This window comes from Choristoneura fumiferana, chromosome 12 (genome assembly GCF_025370935.1).
Source record: "Choristoneura fumiferana chromosome 12, NRCan_CFum_1, whole genome shotgun sequence".
NCBI lineage: Eukaryota > Metazoa > Arthropoda > Insecta > Lepidoptera > Tortricidae > Choristoneura > Choristoneura fumiferana.
The window spans coordinates 16,626,205-16,647,102 of NC_133483.1; the positions used below are offsets into that span (position 1 = coordinate 16,626,205).

At 37.1% G+C, this 20,898-nt stretch overlaps 2 protein-coding genes and 1 long non-coding RNA gene across 3 annotated transcripts in view; 1 reads left to right on the top strand and 2 right to left on the bottom strand.

Moving 5' to 3' along the window:
- Window positions 1–16: 16 nt before the first annotated feature.
- Window positions 17–20,898, bottom strand: part of LOC141433508 (isovaleryl-CoA dehydrogenase, mitochondrial) — a gene marked incomplete in the record, with an annotated part of 24,194 nt that continues 3,312 nt past the window's right edge. Inside the window, 8 exon segments of the mRNA XM_074095571.1 lie at window positions 17–207; window positions 603–771; window positions 1,324–1,515; window positions 1,916–2,071; window positions 2,445–2,606; window positions 3,713–3,818; window positions 4,398–4,476; window positions 4,816–4,942. Coding sequence (XP_073951672.1) covers window positions 74–207; window positions 603–771; window positions 1,324–1,515; window positions 1,916–2,071; window positions 2,445–2,606; window positions 3,713–3,818; window positions 4,398–4,476; window positions 4,816–4,942 — 1,125 coding nt within the window.
- Papss (3'-phosphoadenosine 5'-phosphosulfate synthase) overlaps window positions 10,118–20,898 on the bottom strand; it is a 45,437-nt gene continuing 34,656 nt past the window's right edge. The window contains exons 12-14 of the mRNA XM_074095566.1: window positions 12,843–13,004; window positions 11,320–11,428; window positions 10,118–10,845 (exon numbers count right to left, since the gene is read on the bottom strand). Coding sequence (XP_073951667.1) covers window positions 10,736–10,845; window positions 11,320–11,428; window positions 12,843–13,004 — 381 coding nt within the window. The 3' untranslated portion in view covers window positions 10,118–10,735. The remainder of the gene's footprint in view (window positions 10,846–11,319; window positions 11,429–12,842; window positions 13,005–20,898) is intronic.
- On the top strand, window positions 15,278–17,287 carry LOC141433509 (uncharacterized). The gene is made up of 2 exons (XR_012451930.1): window positions 15,278–15,348; window positions 16,589–17,287. It is a non-coding gene; the product is annotated as an uncharacterized lncRNA (long non-coding RNA).

Below are 20,898 nucleotides of genomic sequence, written 5' to 3' on the forward strand. Positions count from 1 at the left end.
AAAAAAAACAAGAAAGTAACAAATCAACAATTTAATAAAAATAATTATGTACAAATATAAAAAGAACGTAATTTTATTTATATTCATTGTTTAGTGCTCTACCAATCAGCATTCTCCTTACTTCAGATGTGCCAGCCCCAATTTCATAAAGTTTTGCATCCCTGAGAATTCTTCCTGTTGGGTAGTCGTTTATGTAGCCATTGCCGCCTGAAATAATAATAAAAAAAAACTGTTAAAAATATTACTACAGTACATTACAACTTAGGGAAAAAAACCATCAGAAATTTTTTAATACATTCGAAATTTTCAATTCTAAGTAGGTACTTAGCAATCTTAGCATCGACATCTATGTGCATAGATACTATGTACTATACCGTTATGGTACTTAGGTACGAATACCCAGGCGACGTGGGCCTGCGGCTTCTCGGTATTAGGGGCCTCGCGCATCGACTGTTTCTTTCTTTTTAATCCGTCATCTAATGTATATAGTGCGCCGTATCGTAGGGCCTCGCAAATTTTATCTTTCCCCCCTTAAATGCGCGGAATTCCGGTATCGAATCCTCTTCTTGCGACTCTCGAATGTAAAATGGGCTATGACGTACCAAGTATCTGTATAGCGTCTAAGGCGATCTTCGTGGCTTTCTCAGCGCAGTACAGAATGACTCCCGCGCAATCCTTGCTGCTGACATGCCCGTCGTCGCAGGCTCTCGCCACACTGTACAAGTAAGCTCGACACGCGCTCAGAGTTGTGTACATGTCGGCCATTTTGCCCTGTAAGCAAGTTCAATTTGACACTGACTGTACAGTCGAAGAAACAACCGCGTCTCAGGGTGAAACCTTTTCGCAGTAAATGTCATGTCATACTATAAGCATACCATACGTATTTGCTGTAGCGACTCCTAACGCCATCTAGGGATCAAACATAGAAACTAACATTTTGCAATTGCAACGTGCTATCGAAATTACTCAATTCGGACGCATCAACTGCGGGGGAAAATTCTCTCCAGGCTGAGTTATAATATGCCTGAGGACCGAAGTACAAAGGAAGAGCATTAAAGGTTGCAAGTATTTATGCGTCCGTCCGAGTTGAGAAACCTCGATGACCCGGACGCGGCACGATACAAAATGTTGGAATTCTATATTTGCTCACTAGATGGCTCAGGGGTCGCTTCACCATTATTATCTATTTGTTTTTTATAGTGTATTAAATTGTGTAACCGAATCGTTAAAAAACAATTGTTCTTGAAATAAATACTCGTACCTCATATATAGTAATACTAGTTATGTTCCATTTGCCAAAAATATTTTGCTTGTTTCACTCACTTGAATCAACTGGAACTCCCCAATGTTCTGTCCAAATTGTTTCCTTGTGTGCGCGTATTGGAACGCCACGTCTATGGCGGCCTGCATGAGTCCAACCGGACCCGCAGCGAGGACCAATCGCTCGTAGTCCAATCCGGACATTAGCACGTACACGCCTTTGTTTAACTCGCCCAAGATATTTGAAACTGGGACCTGGAATTAGTTAAGTAAGTATAATTTAGCTAACAGTTCAACTCGATTTCCACTGGGTTGCCTAAATTTTTTACATGACGTCAGTGTTGATAAGTATGGTAACACTAAATGTATGGTCCTAACTCACGCTTCTCTTCACTCTCTGTATTATTTAATGAAAATGTTGACTGCACGCCACTGATTCACATCGAGACACGACGCTGCGACGCTTTTTTAAAAGATTTTATTGAACTTGTTTAATGGAGAGCATACTTCAAATAAGTACTCGACGTAATCTCTCAATAAAAAATGATGCGTCGTGTCTCAGTGCGGTGGTTAGTTATGTATGTGCAAGTATACAATTCATGTTATACTATAAGTACTTATGCGAGTAAATCGCTACTTCTGTATCTCCTATTACCTTACAGTCCTCAAACACTAACTCCCCAGTATCGGATCCCCTCATTCCCAACTTGTCCAGTTTCTGCGCGGTGGAGAAGCCGGGATAGCCCTTCTCGATCAGGAACGCGGTGATGCCGTGTTGCGGCTTAGCTGTTGCGTCTGTTCTGGCATAAACCTGGAGATCAGAATGAAACAAGTTGAAAAAAAAACTATTCAAATGTGGAACGTTCCACGATATAATTCTCAATGATTTTGACATTTTTTATTATTTAAAACTGGCCAGTGATTGATATATATCTCACCTGATTGTAAGTGCAGATAAGGGTGGAATATTGCTCAGACTTTGTGATGTCAATATTGTATTTAAGCTCCGTTTTCACCAGAGATGTGCTGTGCGAGGCGAGGAAAATGAAGCGTTTTATTGGTTGATGAAAAACACATTCCTCGCAACACATCCTCGCACATTATTGGTGGAAACTCAGCCTTATTATAAGAAATATCCACATCAAATGTAAAATTCAGTCGTTAGTGATATACGGTATATTTACAACTAAAACATCAGCATCAGGCCCATTAGTGATCCAGAACTTGTTTCCATTCAGCACGTAGTAATCCCCCTTCTTTTCCGCCCGTAGTTTCATGGATACAACGTCGCTCCCAGAACCTGGCTCTGACATCGCCAACGCTCCTAGGTGTTCTCCTGAACAAAGCTGTAAGCATCAACAATAAAAATAGAAACAAAAAAAATACATTTTAGGCCACTATAATAATAGGCTGAATGTACGCTGTATGGTCCAAAAATTTAACCTGCCACTTACGCCATAATGTGAAGGTGACTTTACGTAGAAGTTTGGTTTTCAGTTTTGCAATAGGTTCATAGATGGCGTTAAAGGCAATTTTAAAGCAATCATGTCATCCCCGGAAAGTACAAGGCTCCCACGGGATGCAGACAAAGTTGCGTGCAACAGTTAGTTTAAATGTAACTTTCGCGGGTCAGAAAGCTTTGTTTGACTTTCATTTAGTTCAGTAAGTGTAATTAGTAATCAGATACACGATGAAGTGGTGTGGGTGGAGTTTAATACTAAGTTAGTTACACACTAGCTATCCCGCGGAAACTATGCAATTTTCCGGTATAAAAAGTTTCATGTCCTCCGGGATTCAAACTATCTGTATACCGAATTTCATTTAAATCGGTTTAGTGGTTTAGGCGTGATGAAGTAACAAACAAACCAACAAACAGATATAAACTTTCGCATTTAAAATACAAGCCGTTACCCGCGACTGCGTTCGCGCAGAATACGTTTATCGCTATCCCGCGAGAACTATAAAATTTTCTGGGATAAAAACTATCCTATATATGTTCTTTTCCCGGGACTCAAACTATCTGTATACCGAATTCCATCTAAATCGGTTCAGTGGTTTAAACGTGATAGAGTAACAAACAGACTTGCAAACTTTCGCATTTACAATATTAGTGGGATTAGTAGGATTAGATAATATATATGCAGATATTATTTGTCTCATTAAAGTTAACAAGAATATAATAGACTGATGAGTAGTGAAACAGGGGGTAGATAAACCATCCCACTTCCCACTGTAATATTATAAATGTGAAAGTTTGTAAGTCTGTGAAATTCGGTACAAAGATAGTTTGAGTTACGGGGAAGGACATAGGATAGTTTTTATCCCGGGAAATTACATAGTTCTCGCGGGATAAACGAATTCTACGCGGACGGAATCGCGGGTAACAGGCTAGTCTATCTATATGTTTAAACTTTATGATTAGGTACCATAATTATGGTAGGTAGGTACTCACCTTGGGCAAGTACTTGCTTTTCTGCTCATGTGTTCCGTTTCTATTTATCTGATTGACACACAGGTTGGAGTGAGCTCCGTATGACAGCGCGATGCCACCAGCAGCTCTGCAATCATAATATCAGCAAAGATTTACAGCAGTTTTTACTCATAACTTATATCTCGCAAGACTATCATCACTAGGTAATACTTGCAAAAGCTACCTCGACATTTAGACCGCATTGCCACACTGCAATGGTTTGCATCGGGCGGGAGATACTAGTTTATAACATTATACGAAATTGTAAAACCGAAAGTCTGATACTGATTTTACTGCCAAGTTGTAACCGATGATATAAGACTCACTATCCCGGTTGGATAATGAAATTTTCTTTTCGCGCCACTGGATAAAGGCCAAATAAAGAGTACGAAATGGACGAAAGATGATCTAATCTTGATTATGTAAATTGTAGCCAAAAGCAACCAAGATGAAATAGGTAAGTACCATTTTTAGTTTTTTTTAATATATATAGGTACATATATTAGGAGGGCAAATCAGCATATAAGTCACTAATGGGAAGCAACCACCGCCTCCCATGGGCACCTGCAACACGAGGGGTATCACAGGTGCATTGCGGCGTGTTTACTAAAATAAATAAATTAAGTAAAAGTATTCTTTATCACGCTATCTAAATATCGGTTCTTGCCTTGAAATTTCTTCCATAATAATACAGTGGTCAGAGTATTTGCCACCAGTGCCGCCATAATCTGGACTTGCTGTTATACCTAAAAAAAAAGAAAAACAGGTCTGAAAAAGTATGTACCTACTTGAAACACTTCTTTTGTTTTTAAATTGTAATAAGCACATTAGCACACGCTTGACAATTTGTGCAGTTAACTTTTATATGTATTCGTAAGTTAAATAAATAATTGCCAACATCTATGACTTCTACACATACGATTACCAGCCCAAGTGGGATTCGCAACCCAGGACCAGGACTCAAGTTAATTAGTCGCCGGGTCAATTAACTACTAAGGTAACCGGTTGTTTTGGACATATCGTTACCTACGGTACTGATACTTAATTTACCTAAATCATATCTTTCACTTGTTAGAGTTACTTACCTAAAAGTCCTAAATTTCCCAACTTTTTCCAAAATTCTCGGAATTCCGGGAAATTGTTTTCCTTGTCGATTTCATTCGCTTTTGGCGCTAACTCCTTTTGCGCGAAGTCAAAAACTGATTGCCGCAGCTGAAAATTGGTTTAAAAATATTTAAGAGAAGAGTCTGTGTATTGAACTTTTTTTTAAGGTACCCGACCGATCCAATAGGAACCCTATTGCTGTCTCTTACGTGTTCGTCCGTCTGTCTGTCTGTTTGTCACACAGGTTTTACAGCTAAATGGTTGAAGTTACAGTCTTCAAATTTTCACAGTATAAGCATCTTGTTGATCCAAAGACCCTCAGAGCGCGATTGTGACCAACTGCGACTATAAAGAAATATCTAATGACTTTCTTTAGCAAAACAAGGCCGCATTTTAACTTTCGAATGAGATCTGTCGCAAGCATAAGCTGTAGACCTATTTACGTTACAGTACGTACAGTCAATTAAATATTGCCTTTGTTGACTTTTACCTTTTATTCAGTAGGTACTAGCCGCTACCTTTCGTCCGCGCGGAATTCGTTTATGTATGGAAAAATCAAGTCTTCAAAAAATATCTTTATACTTATTTACGACACAGCCACACACAGCTTTGCCATATTACTACAGAAAATTCTAAGATTATCAAAGTAAGTTTGTTTATTCAGTTGTATCGACACCATCGACACTGCGCTTGATGCGTGTTAAAGTAAGTTATGCATGTTTGTTAGAGTTTAAATAAAATATAACACGTAATAGTAGACGATGTTTATTGTGCGGAAGCACATCTTGAAGTAGTTCACAATGGATATGTCAATCATGACAATATTATTTTTCTTTACTAGACATAAACAACAAAACCTTAACACCCCCCTCAATATTAACTTCAGTTAAAATTGCAATCATTAAGTATTAACAGGGGTAATACAAATATACAGACTCATAAAACATACACAGCACTATTATTCATTTCATTACTAGTACTAACTAACTACACTAACATAAACATTGACACTTCAGCATTAAATAAACTCACAATACTTTAAGTTTTTCTACAAAATAATTGTGTTTCACACTGCCCAATGGCTTAGTGAATATATCCGCGATATTTTCGTTAGTTGGAACGTATGACATTTTAAACATGTTCTTATTGTAACAATCTTTGATAAAATGATATTTTATATCAATATGTTTGGTTCTGTTACTGTTTTCGTTACAGTCGATCATTCTTAAAGCACTTTGATTATCGATGTGTAAGTACGATTTAATATCATTATAGCCAAAATTAGATAATATACCTTTTAAATAGACGAGTTCCGTTGTAGCCATGGCTGCTGCCACGTACTCCGCCTCTGCAGTCGATAGAGCGATTGTCTGCTGTTTCTTTGTGAACCATGATACCAAATTACTATTATGAAAAATAGCACAACCACTTACGCTTTTCCTGTCGACGTTGCTCGCCCAATCCGCATCAGTATAGCACAACACTTGTTTGTCTTGCGTCTTCGTGTATGTCAGGCATTTGTGCGAAGTTAATTTTAAATATCTTAATACCCTTTTCGCTGATGTCCACGTAGTATTTGTTGGCTTGTCTAGAAATCTGCTTAAATACGACGTAGCAAAAGTAATATCTGGACGTGAGACTGTGGAGATGTAAATAAGGCATCCAATCAACTCACGATAAGGCACATCAATTACAGTTTCTTCTTCTTTGATTGGAGTTCCTTGTTCCATAGGCGTCTGTGTTCCTTTGCAATCCGTCATTCCAAATTTTTCTAGTACTTTCTCAATCAATTTAGTTTGGCTAATTTTCAGCTTATCATGTTCTCTTTTTATTTCCATACCTAAGTATTCTCTGACTTCACCCAAATCTCTTATCTTAAATTCTTCTTTCAGCTTCTCTATTGTTTTCTTTATCTCTGTAGTTTTTCCCGTTATTAAAATGTCATCAACCCAAATAAGTAGCCATACGTTGGCTTTGTAGTACAGACAGAAATCATATTTCGATTGTTCAAATCCTTGTGTTACTATATAATTATGAAATCGGTCATTCCAACATTTTGGAGCTTCTCTCAATCCGTATAACGATCTTTGTAGTTTTAATACTTTTCCCGCTGAAACCTCAACGCCCTCTGGTGGCTTTATGTACACTTCTGTGTGCAGATATCCATTCAAAAAAGCAGTTTGAACATCCAGTTGTTTCATAGGAAAATTTTCTTGTACTGCGTGGCTAAACATCATTCTTATTGTCGATACTCTTGCAACAGGTGAATAAACATTGTGAATGTTATCCGTCTGAAACCTTTAGCTACTAATCTTGCTTTCTTTCTTCCATCTTGTTTCGTCTTAAATATCCATTTTGTATCTATGGCTTTCTTTCCTCTAGGTAATTCAGCTTCTCTCCAGGTATTCAACTCTTCAAGTGACTTTATTTCTTCATTTATTGCTTTTTTCCATTCTTCTCCTTTGTCTACAGCTTCTTTATAACTACGCGGGTCTGAGTCCGCTATTAGAGAAAATGCTATATTTGCATCATACATTTCCTCTTCTGCTGTGTAATAATCTTCGAATCGAGGTGGTGGCCTCCTATCTCTTTGTGGCCTTTGTGGTGCTTCTTGTGCTTCTCTTCGTACTTCGTCGCTTGTATCTTGTTCTATTGGTTGCTCCTCTTCATTCGTAGTTTGTTTATTACAGTTTTGTTCTATTTCATCATCTTCGTCATCATTCTGTTTAGTTATTCTCTGATCATTCTGTTCTTTGATATTTTTTTCATATACAAAATCATTTTCATCAAATCGTACATCTCTAGATATTAATATAAGGTCTGCTTTCGGATCCCATAAGCGGTAACCGTTTGATGCATATCCAATCATTCGCATTTCCTTAGCTCGTTTTTCTAGTTTGTCGCCTCTGGGCATAGTTACTACCCAGGCTTTGCTACCGAATACTCGTAATCTCGATAAGTCAGTCTTACCTCTCATAATGGCTTCAGGCGTTTTAAAGTTTACAGCTGTCGAAGGGCATCTATTTATTTGGTAGGTTGCGCATAAAATTGCTTCACCCCACAGATATTTTGGTAAATTCGTTTCTACTAGCAGTGTCCTTGCCCTGTCCATCAAACTTCTGTTCATTTTTTCTGATACGCCGTTCTGTTGTGGCGAATACGCTTGTGTATACTGGATTCTTATTCCTCGTTCTCTGCAAAAATGTTCAAAAAAGTTATTTTTGAATTCTCCGCCGTTGTCGCATCGTATTTTGTTTACTTTTGTTGCGTATTCTATCTCTAATCTCCGAATGTACTCGATTAAGTTGGCAGTGGCTTCGCTTTTACGTTTTAAAAGATATGTACAACAAAAATGTGAAAAATCATCTATTATTACTTGGTAATATATTTCTCCGTTGATACCAGGTGTACGTTGAGGACCTGCAATATCAGTGTGTATTAACTCACCTATGTAAGTTGAACGTGGCCTCTTGACAGGTACGAAAGGTAATCGCGTCGCCTTACTCATCATGCAAGGAGAGCAGGGTTTGTTGCTAGTCGGCAGCCGCATCCAATGTAGACTTCTTCGGTTGAGGTGACCCAATCTTCTGTGCCACAAGTCGTCGTCGCTTAAAGCTGCGCTACAAGTCGCTAAACATATTTCGGCATTTAATAGAAATAAATTACCTATGCAAGAACCAAACACATAGATATTAGAATTTTTCCTGCCTATTTTTACATTTTGTTTGCTAAAAATTACGTGAAAGTCATTTTGAACCATTTTCTTCACTGACATTAAATTGAAGGATAGATTTTTGACAATCAACGATTCTAAATTTATTGTCACATCGTTACATTTCATTAATATGCAACCTTTTTTCTCGGCCATCAGGTAGTCTCCGTTTGCGATGTAAATTTTGATCGGTGTTTCTAAAGTTTTGACGTTGGTCATACATTTTTCGTAATCTTCGTTAATCATATGCTCTGTACATCCTGAATCGATTACCCATTCTATGTTTCCGTTCGTAGGTCTTGATGGTTCTTTGATTTTTCCTGTTGTCCAAAAATTAAAATGCTTTTGTCCGGTTTCTTCGAATGCTATGTTTCCATAATGGTTGGGATGACGTGAATATCTTTGGTAACGGTTGTTCGTTCTTCCTCGTCCGCGTCCGCGACCTCGGCTATGCCAGACATTCTTGTAGCAGTCTCTTGATAGGTGTCCTGGTTTTTTGCAGGTATAACATGTAACGAATGCTGTATCCTGACTGTTGTTGGTTGGCATTTCTTGCACTTTTAACTCTTCGTCCAGTAGTCTAGCTCTCACGAAATCTAGTTTTAACGTACTTTCTTGGAACCCCGTATTGCATTCGATGGCAGTTATTACATGGTCGTACTTCTCTTGTAGGCCTGTTAGTAGATAAGCGATTTTGTCTCGTTCTGTTAAGGAGTCTCCAGCACACTCCAATTCACTGGTTATACTGTCAAAATTTTCAAAATAGTTTTCTAATTTTTGGTCTGGTGATTGTTTTAGGTTTATTAACTTTCGCCTTAAAAGTATGGTAGATATAACGCTCTTCCTCTGGAATATTTCTTTTAATATGTCTAACATATTCCTTGCGTTGTCGCATTTTGTAATTATATTTAAATATTTGTCTGGGAGACATTGAACAATAATATTTTTGGCTTTTGCATTGGCTTTCTTAATCTCTTCCTTATTTAATTTACTTACATTTTCGTCTTCTTGTATAATACCCCATAATCCTTTTTCTTCTAGAACGCATTTTACACGGTAAAGCCAATTATTAAAGTTTTCAGCTTTTAGTTGCGGAAAATTCGACGAAGCCATTTTCTTTTTATTTTCTTGACGTTTTTATTTTTCAGTTGACACTTTTCGACGACTTTTGTTTTACATCTTCATTTTTCTTATTTCAATTTGTCTACATATTATTTACATTTTGTACTTTTACACATTTATTCACTACATTTATCTTTATATTATGTTATATCTTCTTTATTGATAGCCCATAACCTGTTAGAGTTTAAATAAAATATAACACGTAATGGTAGACGATGTTTATTGTGCGGAAGCACATCTTGAAGTAGATCACAATGGATATGTCAATCATGACAATATATTTTTCTTTACTAGACATAAACAACAAAACCTTAACATTTAAGTACTTATAACTACCAAATTTTTAATTTTGAGCCAAAATTTCAATTGTTTTAACAAAAAATTTAGATTTTAAATATATAGATGTCGTTATATCAACCGAGACAAGTAGACTTAGTATTTTATTTATTAATTTAGTTCAGTAGAATAGGAATACAGTACTTATGCATACATAGATACTGGTGTAGTTTCCTAGTTGTGCCTGAATATTTCACTGGTACGATTATACCTTTTGACAACTTTCAGTTCAACATAGATACGTACTACATAGTACAGGAGGCCAATTGCGTAACGTTTCTCACACTCGCGATCACAATGAAATCACAGTTTTTGCATACAAAACTGTCATATCATTGTGATTACTAGTGCCAGAAACATTACGCAATAGAGCCACAGGAATTAGAATGACAGTCGCCATAAAACACTTAGGTGAAATCTTCAAGTACAGAAACTGCCGTCATTGATCTCCTCACACCATTGCATAAATTATCAATAAGACGTGACAACAAAACAGAAAAAGTCATTATTATAATTATTATGCCTGTCAGATTGTAATTCAGGGGCGTTTTTATTACGTCACTCTTTGTCTGTTTCAGCAGTCATTATTTGCTCGTAGATTGAAGGGAATGCAAAAATGTAACCCCACGCAAAATAGTATTTTTACACCACTTTTTTTTAAATAAATTCGCGTTTACACGAAGTTAATTTTATTATTATTTTTTATTTATTTTTATGATAAAATTACACCGCTAGTTTGTGTCCATCTGAGCTTTGAGAGACTGGTAGTATTCTGAAAGGACCTTCCACGCGGACGGTGCCATGAATCCCTTGGGTGGCTCTTTACCTGCTTTAGCAAGACCTGTGGACGAAGAATTGACACAAATTTAAAAGTAGGATCGTTAGAGTACGGAACGAACTACAAAATTATGCAAAGATCAACTTAGATCAAGTTGTGAAAATATATAACACGATGTCAAATTGTTTTACATATTGAAATACGTTATTGGTTATCATTTAATACAGGTAGATGGAAACGGTACGCAACTCGTTCGCAAATTCATTTATCGCCGTTCCGCGGGAACTGCAATTTTCCGGAATAAACCTATCCTATATCCTTCCCAGTGCCTCAAACATTTTTATCTAAAATTGGTTCAGCAGTTTAAGCGCGATGAGATAATAGACAGAGCGAGTCTCACATTTATAACAAAATATTAGTTTTGATGAATTTCAATACAAACACTCACAGTTATAGGGAGAAAAATTACCAGTTTTTTTCTGGAACCCATTCAATTTCTTACCGATGTCAAAAAAAATGTTGTTATATATTTTTTACCTCGCATCCTAGTTCCGGAGATGAAATCAAAGTCCTCTTTACGGGTGGGATCGAAGAATGCCATTTTGCCGACTGAAGTATCATACGCAGCCACACGGAACGGAATGATCTAGAAATAAAAATATTGAATAAAGCAAAAAATTTGAGCTACACACAAAACAAAAGACAGTTAATCCCGTTAATCCCGCCAGGAGCTCTTTTTACGTGCGTTGATTTATCACGGATTAACACTTCAAACACCTTCAACTAACGGATTATTTTTTATGTTAGGGCCAGTACAGACTGACTGCATTCCAACTGCAACGTAACTGCCAACTGCTAACTGCCCGTATATTTGTCATTGCAGTTCCATTGAATTTTGACGACCAGATGGCCTAGTGGTTAGAGAACCTGACTACGAAGCTTGAGGTCCCGGGTTCGATTCCCGTGTCGGGGCAGATATTTTGTATGAAAAATACGAATGTTTGTTCTCGGGTCTTGGGTGTTTAATATGTATTTAAGTATGTATCTATCTATATAATTATATTTATCCGTTGCTTAGTACCCATAACACAAGCTTTGCTAAGCTTACTTTGGGACTAGGTCAATTGGTGTGAATTGTCCCGTGATATTTATTTATTATTATTTATTATTGAAGTCGGCACTACTGCACGCTGACTGCGATAAAAAATTATGAGCAGTCGGCAGTTGCGGTTACGTTGCAGTTTGAATGCAGTCCGTCTGTACTGGCCCTAAACCTTAAAAAATGTGAACGGTCTCATTAACTTCCGTTAACTTTCCTGAAGGCTGACTTATCCAGTACCTATAGGTAGTTATCAAAAAATTACTGCGCGAACCGAGACGCGCCTAGAAAAACTCAATGTGACAAATATGATGACGACCATATTTCGGTTTGACTTAAACATTAATTATATTCGATTATTCACTCCCAGATCCTAAATCAGCTTTTACAAGCACATCACTTAAACAACGACAAAATAAACGCAATGTCGCTATTCTCTTCTCTGTTTTGTTTGCGTGCACTATATACATTTAGGTTTTTAGTGAGGGCTTTTGTGATACCTAGGCTAGTTGGCGCTAGTACCTTAAGGTCCATTCTATTAGACATTTTTGACATTTGTGTCTCGTCTGTGATTAGTTGAGTGATTAAATGAGCTAATTACATGCAAGATAATCGATATCGAATCGAGATAAGAATGTCAAATAATAGACCCACGATACTACCGCTATCTAGCGACATTTCACCCATTAAGAAAACCTTATTAGACTTAATAAGTATTCACAATTTCCCACATCAATGGCGAAACACATTGAATTGACTGCCAACCTTCACCAGTTCGGAGAGGCAACATAAGGCAATGTACGCACTATGCGGCTAAACGCGCGGTTTTAGCACGCCGTCTCTTTCTCAAGCAATACTTTGAAGAGGGACGGCGCCCTAAAACCGCGCGGCTAGCTGCATAGTGCGTACATAGCCTAAGAAGAATGGTCGATTTAGAATATAAGAAGAAAATTACAGTTACCTCAAGGTCGTTAAGACCAGGTGCCATCTTCAACACCAGAGCTCCGTATCTCGGGTCGTACAGATCGCCGTTGCCGTTGGGGTGCGGTAAGCCGGCAGGGTCGCGCCCCACGATGTAGTGGTTAGCTCCGGCGTTCATACGACACTTGGCGTGCCATTGTACCTGAAGTGTAGTTTAAGAGGTGTGGTGTAGGTAAGATTAGACTGGACAAGACGAATCATTAAATAGGGTAGATAGATGACACTTAAAACAATAATTACCAGACGCGACTCTAGTAAAAAACTTTCTTTTTTGCTTGACACCCAGTTTAATTTGCAATTAACTGCAAAGTTAAAGAAACTTTTAAACAAATAGTCGATTGAGTTGACAAATAAAAGACGTCATAACGAGCTATTGCCGTATAAATTCTATACGAAAATCGAGTTTTATAACTCATAAAAAGTACGACCATTGACTGGTGTCATCATCTAAATTACGAACAGCTTACTTTTTAATTACCAGGGGGGTGGCAGTTGCCCCCATTGCCCATCCCCCCCCCCCTGGATACGCCCATGGCCTACCATTTAGGTATTTAGAGAAAGTTTCCGTGGGAAATCGATATAGGAATTCTTCGCAGTCAAAGTCGCGGACAAGCTAGTAAGTAATAAAAAGTATTAATGTTAAGATAAACTAGATGATGAATTATTACTTGCTCGTAACAATTCGACCTTTCTAAAAAATATCAAAAAGGATCATGATGCATCATTAGACTATGTACAGTCACCAGCATTAATATCTGCCACAGTTAAGCCCTAGAAATAGAGTCGTATCAGATATTTATGCACGCTTGTTGTGTCAGATATTGGTGCTGGTGACTGTACGTACTATGCGGCTTACCGCGCCGTCTTTTTCTCAAGCGATACTTTGAAGAGGGACGGCACGCTAAAACCGCGCGGTTAGCCGCATTGTCGTGTGTTGCCATGTCTCAGATGACTTGCCTTTTAAAGGCACCCATGTCGTGTCATATCATATCTAGCATATTAAAAATTTTGCATGCACCGTAAGAAAGATTGTCTGAGTGTGCAAAAAGCAAACTTTCAAGTAATTAACATACCTCAGTAGGGCCAGCATACATCATAGGGGACGGGAAGATGGCCAGAACGGTCGCCTGCGGGTCTAGCACACCTTCGCTTAGTACCGCTTTGTGCTGATTTATGCGTGTCTCCAGAGGAACGTCGTCGTCTTTTGTCCAGCCGCCTTTAATTAACAATGACAACGTGGTAAGCCTTAGATTGGAACAATATAATTTGATTATTAACAAAACATTATTACGAAGATAACTTTTTTTATTGACATTTTAAAAGCCGTAGTATTTAATCACTATGAACGCCCATAAACATGAAAGTAATAAGTACTTAGGTATGTATACCTACCTGGAATGCGCACAGAGCAAAAAAAAGAGCCATCCCATCAGAGATAGTAATACGCATAGATAATACGTTAATAACCTATGAATATTTTAAAAATAATGTTATTCAGGTATATTTATATTTATTTATGGTCTGAGTGGAGAGGAGTCTTGGGGGAGGCCTTATGTCCAGCAGTGGACGTCTTTCGGCTGACATGATGATGACGATGATGATCAATGTTATTTATACGCCCGATTGATGTTCCAAGCACATTTACAAAACTTACCAAAAAAGTTTTCGATTTTAATTATTTAAGTACTTACTTAAATAAATTCCGTTCCATAGGAAAAAAAATATAACTTGTTTACTTCAGAGAAAAGAAAATAATATAACTCGTGACTATATCTTAATTTAATAGGTAGGTACCATATTTTATACAATTAATAAATTTATTACTAACAATGAACATGTATCATCAATCATCATGTACCAGCAACTTTTAAAAAGGGGCAGGGGCACAATTCTCGTAGCTTAACGTCTCTGTCGAGACCACGGCTGTCATTTGAGTTCAAGTCTTATGTTTAGGCTTTAAGATTTGTTTTCCCTTCTCTCATTTCGATGACTGCCGATCGATTCCGAACGGTACGTGTACTTCCTTGCCCGTAAACAATCGCGATGAGAGAGTTGGGTTAACTTGGGTTTGGGGGTGAGACTACTTACCGGATGTACAATACCAACATGATATTTTGTGTACACGCCCATAGAAACTTGTCAGTTAGTCACCAGTTTGTATGGGCGTGTACACGAAATATCGAGTCGGTATTTCCATGTTGGTATTATCCGTACGGTAAATAGTGTCACCCAGACAGTTGACATCTGATCGTGTAAATGAAATGTAACTAATTGCCACAGTGTCAAATCGCTCCACAAAAGAGATAGTCAAATCACGCAATTTGTGACATTGGCAAAGTTCGCAGCATTCAGTCTGATCTGACGTCTGTCAAGTCAAACGTCAAAGTTTGAAAGAAATAGTTCAGTTTAGTTACTGTTTCATTTCTTCACCTTCAGTTACTCAATTCAGTACTTAAGTTTACTTCACTTTTTATTTTAGTTTGAAGGTATGTACCCCAAATAGTTTGTGTACTTGTTTATAATTCAAAAGAAGTTAAAACTTAATTGATATCGTAATTAATTAAACCAAAGCATTCTCATTCAAGTAATTAGAAATAATGACATCCGTGCTAGGTATTTCACATATTTCATTATTAAGTACATGTTTTTTAGCTAAGCTGAAGCACGTAATATCTACATACGTATTATATGTCGAAGTATCAGTTTCTTATAAACTCGAGTAAAGTAACATAATGAATGAAGTAGTGTCAAATTTCACTGAATGTGAAATTAAGTTTCTGAGCTTACGCGATTAAAACAACCGCTTGCAGTGTGTTAATATAAAACCATGGGATTCAAAACCTTTCGGGGTTCGTCTATTGACATAGAATTTTTAAATCAACAAGAAGTTATAAAGCCTCAAAATACTAGTGGAAAAAATCCGAATTTACTTATGTGTAAAAAAATATGTTTTTAGGGTTCTATACCCAAAGAATGCCAATGGGTTCCTATTACTGAGACTCCGCTGTCTGTCTGTCTGTCCATCTGTCTGTCACAGGGCTCTATCTCTTGAGCCGTAATAGCTAGACACTTGAAATTTTCACAGATTATGTATTACTGTGGACGCTATAACAATAAATACTAAAAATAAAATAAGTAAAGTTAAAAATTAAAAGGGGGTTGTCATACAAGAAACATGTTTTATTTAGCATGATTTGGTTGCTAGGCTTTAGTATTCGTTGTTAGGCAGGCAAGGTGACAGCCGACAGTAGCTAGGGGCTAGTCGATTTGTCTTGACAAATACTTGATAATGAGGGGCAAAAAATTCAGTTAGAAATTAGAATTTTTAACAAACTTATTACTGAACTGTTTTTAAAGCATTGTATGGAGGTACTGAATCGTTTATATACGAGTATGACTCACACTTGATAATTTTTTTTTATTTGTTGCCAATATTTTTTATGATGCGCTGTGTGCAAGCCGATTTAACACTTCGCTGGATTTTTGGTTTCTTATTATAAGCTTTTATTTAACTTGCCGTTTTTTAAAACCTTGTAAGTTCATGTTAAGTGTCAGATTGACTTGAAATTTGGTAAAGTAAATAAGTATATAAGTTGGATGACAATGCAAGTACAGTCAGCAAAAAGCTTGTATTAAAACTTAATTTTTAACAGAAACTTATTTAAGTGCGAATCTGGCTAAGTTAGGTACATTTCCTTTTTTTAAAACATGCTTTTCTTTGTCTAGGTATCCAGCAACATCATTACAGTCATCTTAAAAAAGCGAACAATTTGACTGAAGGCACTGCATTAAATTCATACAACCTCTGAATATGCCATTGGAATGGATGAAACTAGACATTGGTGACAAGAAACCATCTAGTTTTTTGTGGCTCCTGAAAGGCCTGAACAAAGAGCCAAATATGGATTCATTCATAAAGTATGTGTGGTTAAGTAAACTGCCTCATGAAGCTCAGATGATACTGGCAGCTATGCCTGAGAAAAATTTGGATGACCTCGCCAAAGCTGCTGATGGTATTGTGGAGGTCATCAGAGCGGCTCCTAAGAAAGAGACTTCTACTGATGAACTAAAGAAACAAATTGAGGAGCTTAGTGCTAAGGTCAACAAGTTGACTCTTGATGTTAGAAGCCTTGAGTCCAGGCCAAAATGTTGCCATACCCAAACACGAGGAAGATCTAAAAGCCGTGGGAATTCTAACAATCAGACACGTCGCCCACCATCGCGTAGACGATCGAAAAGTCGCAACAGATCTGTAGCTAAGGGCAGGCAGTCGCAATCGCGCGGTAGAATCGAGAAATGGTGCTGGTACCATGTTTGTTATGGAATTCGCGCACGTAACTGCATTCAACCTTGTTCTTTTTAATTCTATAAATAACTCAAACTAATTAGGAACTTGTTTTACAACAATACATTACCAAAGCTAAATTTCTCATTTTTCATTTTAAGGGTGAAGACCAAAAAGTTGCACACCGTTAAAGCTGCGTTAGCACGTAGTAACGCAGCTTTAACGCTGTGCAACTTTTTGGTCTTCACCCTTAATCATCCAGCTTTAAACCTAACACAAACTTAACTGACGCCGTGGTCATAACTAGAACAAATGTCGCACTCTAAAATGTCCATTAAAGGTCAACATTAAATTTGCACATAGAGTAGTATACCTATAGAGAAACACAAGAGCGACATTACCAGTTCATATGCGGCATGGCATCATAGTGACCAAATTTGGAATAAAAATAACATGCGGAAATATGTCTCACTCTTTCAATGGAGTATTTAACTACAAGGTATCTTTTACTTAAGTTACAAAATATAATTAGGTTTTATTTAAAAATAAACAGCTTGATATTTGAATCATTGTATCCAGACTATTTTGATTAATTTGTTGTTGACATATGACATAACGCAACTCGTTAACTGTGGTATGCTGTGGTAGTTGGTCGTTCAGTTGTCACTATAACTGTAATATTTTCTAGACATTTGACAGCCATCATTTGGTGCATACCTATTTCATTGAGAACATTCGAAATCGAAATGCCGCCGATGATTTTAATTTTCAAAATGTAACGTTGGTCCCGACGTTGCTATTGTGAACTCCGGTCTGAACTAGCAATGGCAATTCTATCCATCCTAACTCAAATACCTATTTACACAGAAATGTCTACATCGCCTCTTATCACATAACATTCTCTCGCTCGCCTAAATGAATTCTTAGAAGTACTTATGCAATTCGAAACCTGTTTATAAACCACGACGTAAGTTTTTATACAATTTATACATTTAGTATTTTAGCTTCTTGGCGTTATCATATGATAGTAAAAACCAATAAGAGAAATAACTATAATGTTTTAAACTTTCGTGATTTCACTCATACATAACATTACAACACCCAGGACTTATCACGTTTAACGAAACTGCAATGTGGCCGAAACTTGTTCCATTAATTTTGATAAGTCATATATTGTAATAGTTATGTTATGACTGGGGAGATGAAATCTAGTCTAAAATATAGAATAAAAGCACAAGTCTCATCATCCTATTAGGAATCCAACTGCTGGGAAACTACCTATTCTCTTTCCGCTCGTCTTTGCCAGCTTGGATCAAAACGGTCCAAATAATCCCGCCATCACATCATCTCTTTTTTTGGCCTGCTTCTGCTTTGATACCCGTCCTTTGTGCATATTTGCCATTGAGCTATTAATTTGCATACCTAAACAAAAGCTTCGCAATTTGTAAAATCAGCAGCAAAAACGATTTGCAAAATCAGCAGACTAGGTAAGGTTTGTCATTTTCTTGCCGTGTAGTTTTATCTATTACTATTATTATAGATTTATTTATGTTTGTCCATGCAGATTACAGTTCAACTACACCAAGTTAACATAAAACAATTCCCGATGTCTTCACACAATTTCCACGCAGGCTTTGTCAACGTACCATCCGAACTGTATAAGCATTTGCGTCAAAACTACGGATCGTTTAGACCAGAGTCGTTCATCAGGACGCTATGGATGAAGCAGATGCCACCTGAAGTACAACTAATTCTCGCAGCGTTTCACGACAAAGACATTGAGGAAATCACAGCAGTGGCCGACTCCGTGATGCGTGTTATCGAAACGAATGTCAAAAAGAACGACATTGCCTATAGAGATTTGTTGCTTTTGCAAAGGTTTGACATGCTGAGCGACAAAGTAGAAAAGTTGGCTTCTGACGTGCGGTGGTTGCTTCAATGGAAAACAGCCAAAGAAAAAGCTTTGGGAGTTGGAGAATTACTGTGCGATGACGTGGTAATGCAGCCTGCACCCGAAACGTGGCGTATACGATCTCCAAGGTCTAAGAGCTTGGTAAAGTCACCTAATCCGGAAAGCTGGCGTGTAAGGGCTCAGAAGTCTAAAGGGGTGCTAAAGCCCCTACACCGGAACCTTGACGATAGGATCTCAGATTCGTGTCAGATCGCCGAGCCCTACTAGTAGATCCAAGTTGCCGTGTCTGAATAGTCCGCGAAAAGAAAGCCTGGCGTCAGTTAATACTTATAATAATGTACAAATCTAAAGGATTAATAAACTATATAAATATATTACCAGAATATCGACACCTCCTACGTATATACTGGTACAAGTGCATAATCATAAATTTACAGCAGAGCTGTTCAAAGGTTCAAAACCTGTAACTTTCTCATTTGATGATATAACTTTTCAAAATTTTGCATTGGTTCCAAAGAAAATATTTGCTTTCTACCTGTATTCATGGAATTTTGAAATTTCTTATAGTTTTTTGAGAAAATTGCAGATGCACTATATACGCGTATTTTACATCTTGTAGTTGTGCGGTATACTGAGCTAATTACCACTTGCTCCAGTATACGGCGTAATGCGTAGATTACTGATCCAACGATATTTTTATATTGTATATGAATTTTTAGATGAAATACTTATATGGCTTGCAATGAACAATAAAAAGATGCTCTTTTACCTTCATCTATTGATTTAATAACGTTTTTATCACTTGCATCATTATACGCTAACATTAGCATGCCACTTGTACCAATATACCGCTAGTAATGTTTAAACGTGCTATACAAAATACAGAAATATACCTTTATAAAAAACCTCACTTGAAATATAAATGGTTTTATTAAGAAAAGTAATTGTATTAAGTGCTTTAAATTAATGGAAGCACATTCAATGGATTCGTATTCCTGTTCAAATGTGTACTCATATTTTATTGTGAAAGGTTCCTCATGTGATACATATATCGCATCGCACCCATTTGTACCACATAACGGTTTAGCTTTTGTGCCTCTTCAGGGTTCCGTACCCAAAGGGTATAAACGGAAACCCTACTACTTTATACTACTTCGCTGTCCGTCCGTCTGTCACCAGGCTGTATCTCATGAACCATGATAGTTAGACAGTTGAAATTTTCACAGATTATGTATAACTGTAGTCGATATAATATATATATAACAAAAAATAGATCAGAATTAATATTTAAGGGGGCCCCCCATACAACAAATGTTTTTTTTTTGCCATTTTTTTGCTAATCCTAATGAAGTTGTATAGATGGTACGGAACCCTTCGTGCGCGAGTCTGATTGGCACTTTGCTTAAGACAAGCTTTGACATGAAATATTGAGTCAAAGTCAAAATATCTTTATTCAATTTAGATTGTAACAAGCACTTATGAATATCAAAAATTTACACCACCGGTTCGTAAAAACCTCTGTTGAGAAGAGTCTGGCATAAACCTAGGTAATTTTGTAAACAGATTTACAATCATATTTTAGTGATATCTATACATCACAAGTATTTAAACACAACTACATATTTAAAACAGTATCAATTCGCTATTTGGAGTAAGCACTCGCCAATGCGGATCGGAATTATTTCCATATTTCCTATCCATGATATAATCATTAATTTTAATAATACGCCTTATATATTAATGTCTTCTTGACAATAGATTTAAATTTTGTGTCTGTTTCTGAGTCTTGGGAAACTTCTATAACTCATACGGTTTACCCGTTTTCGCCATATACATAGC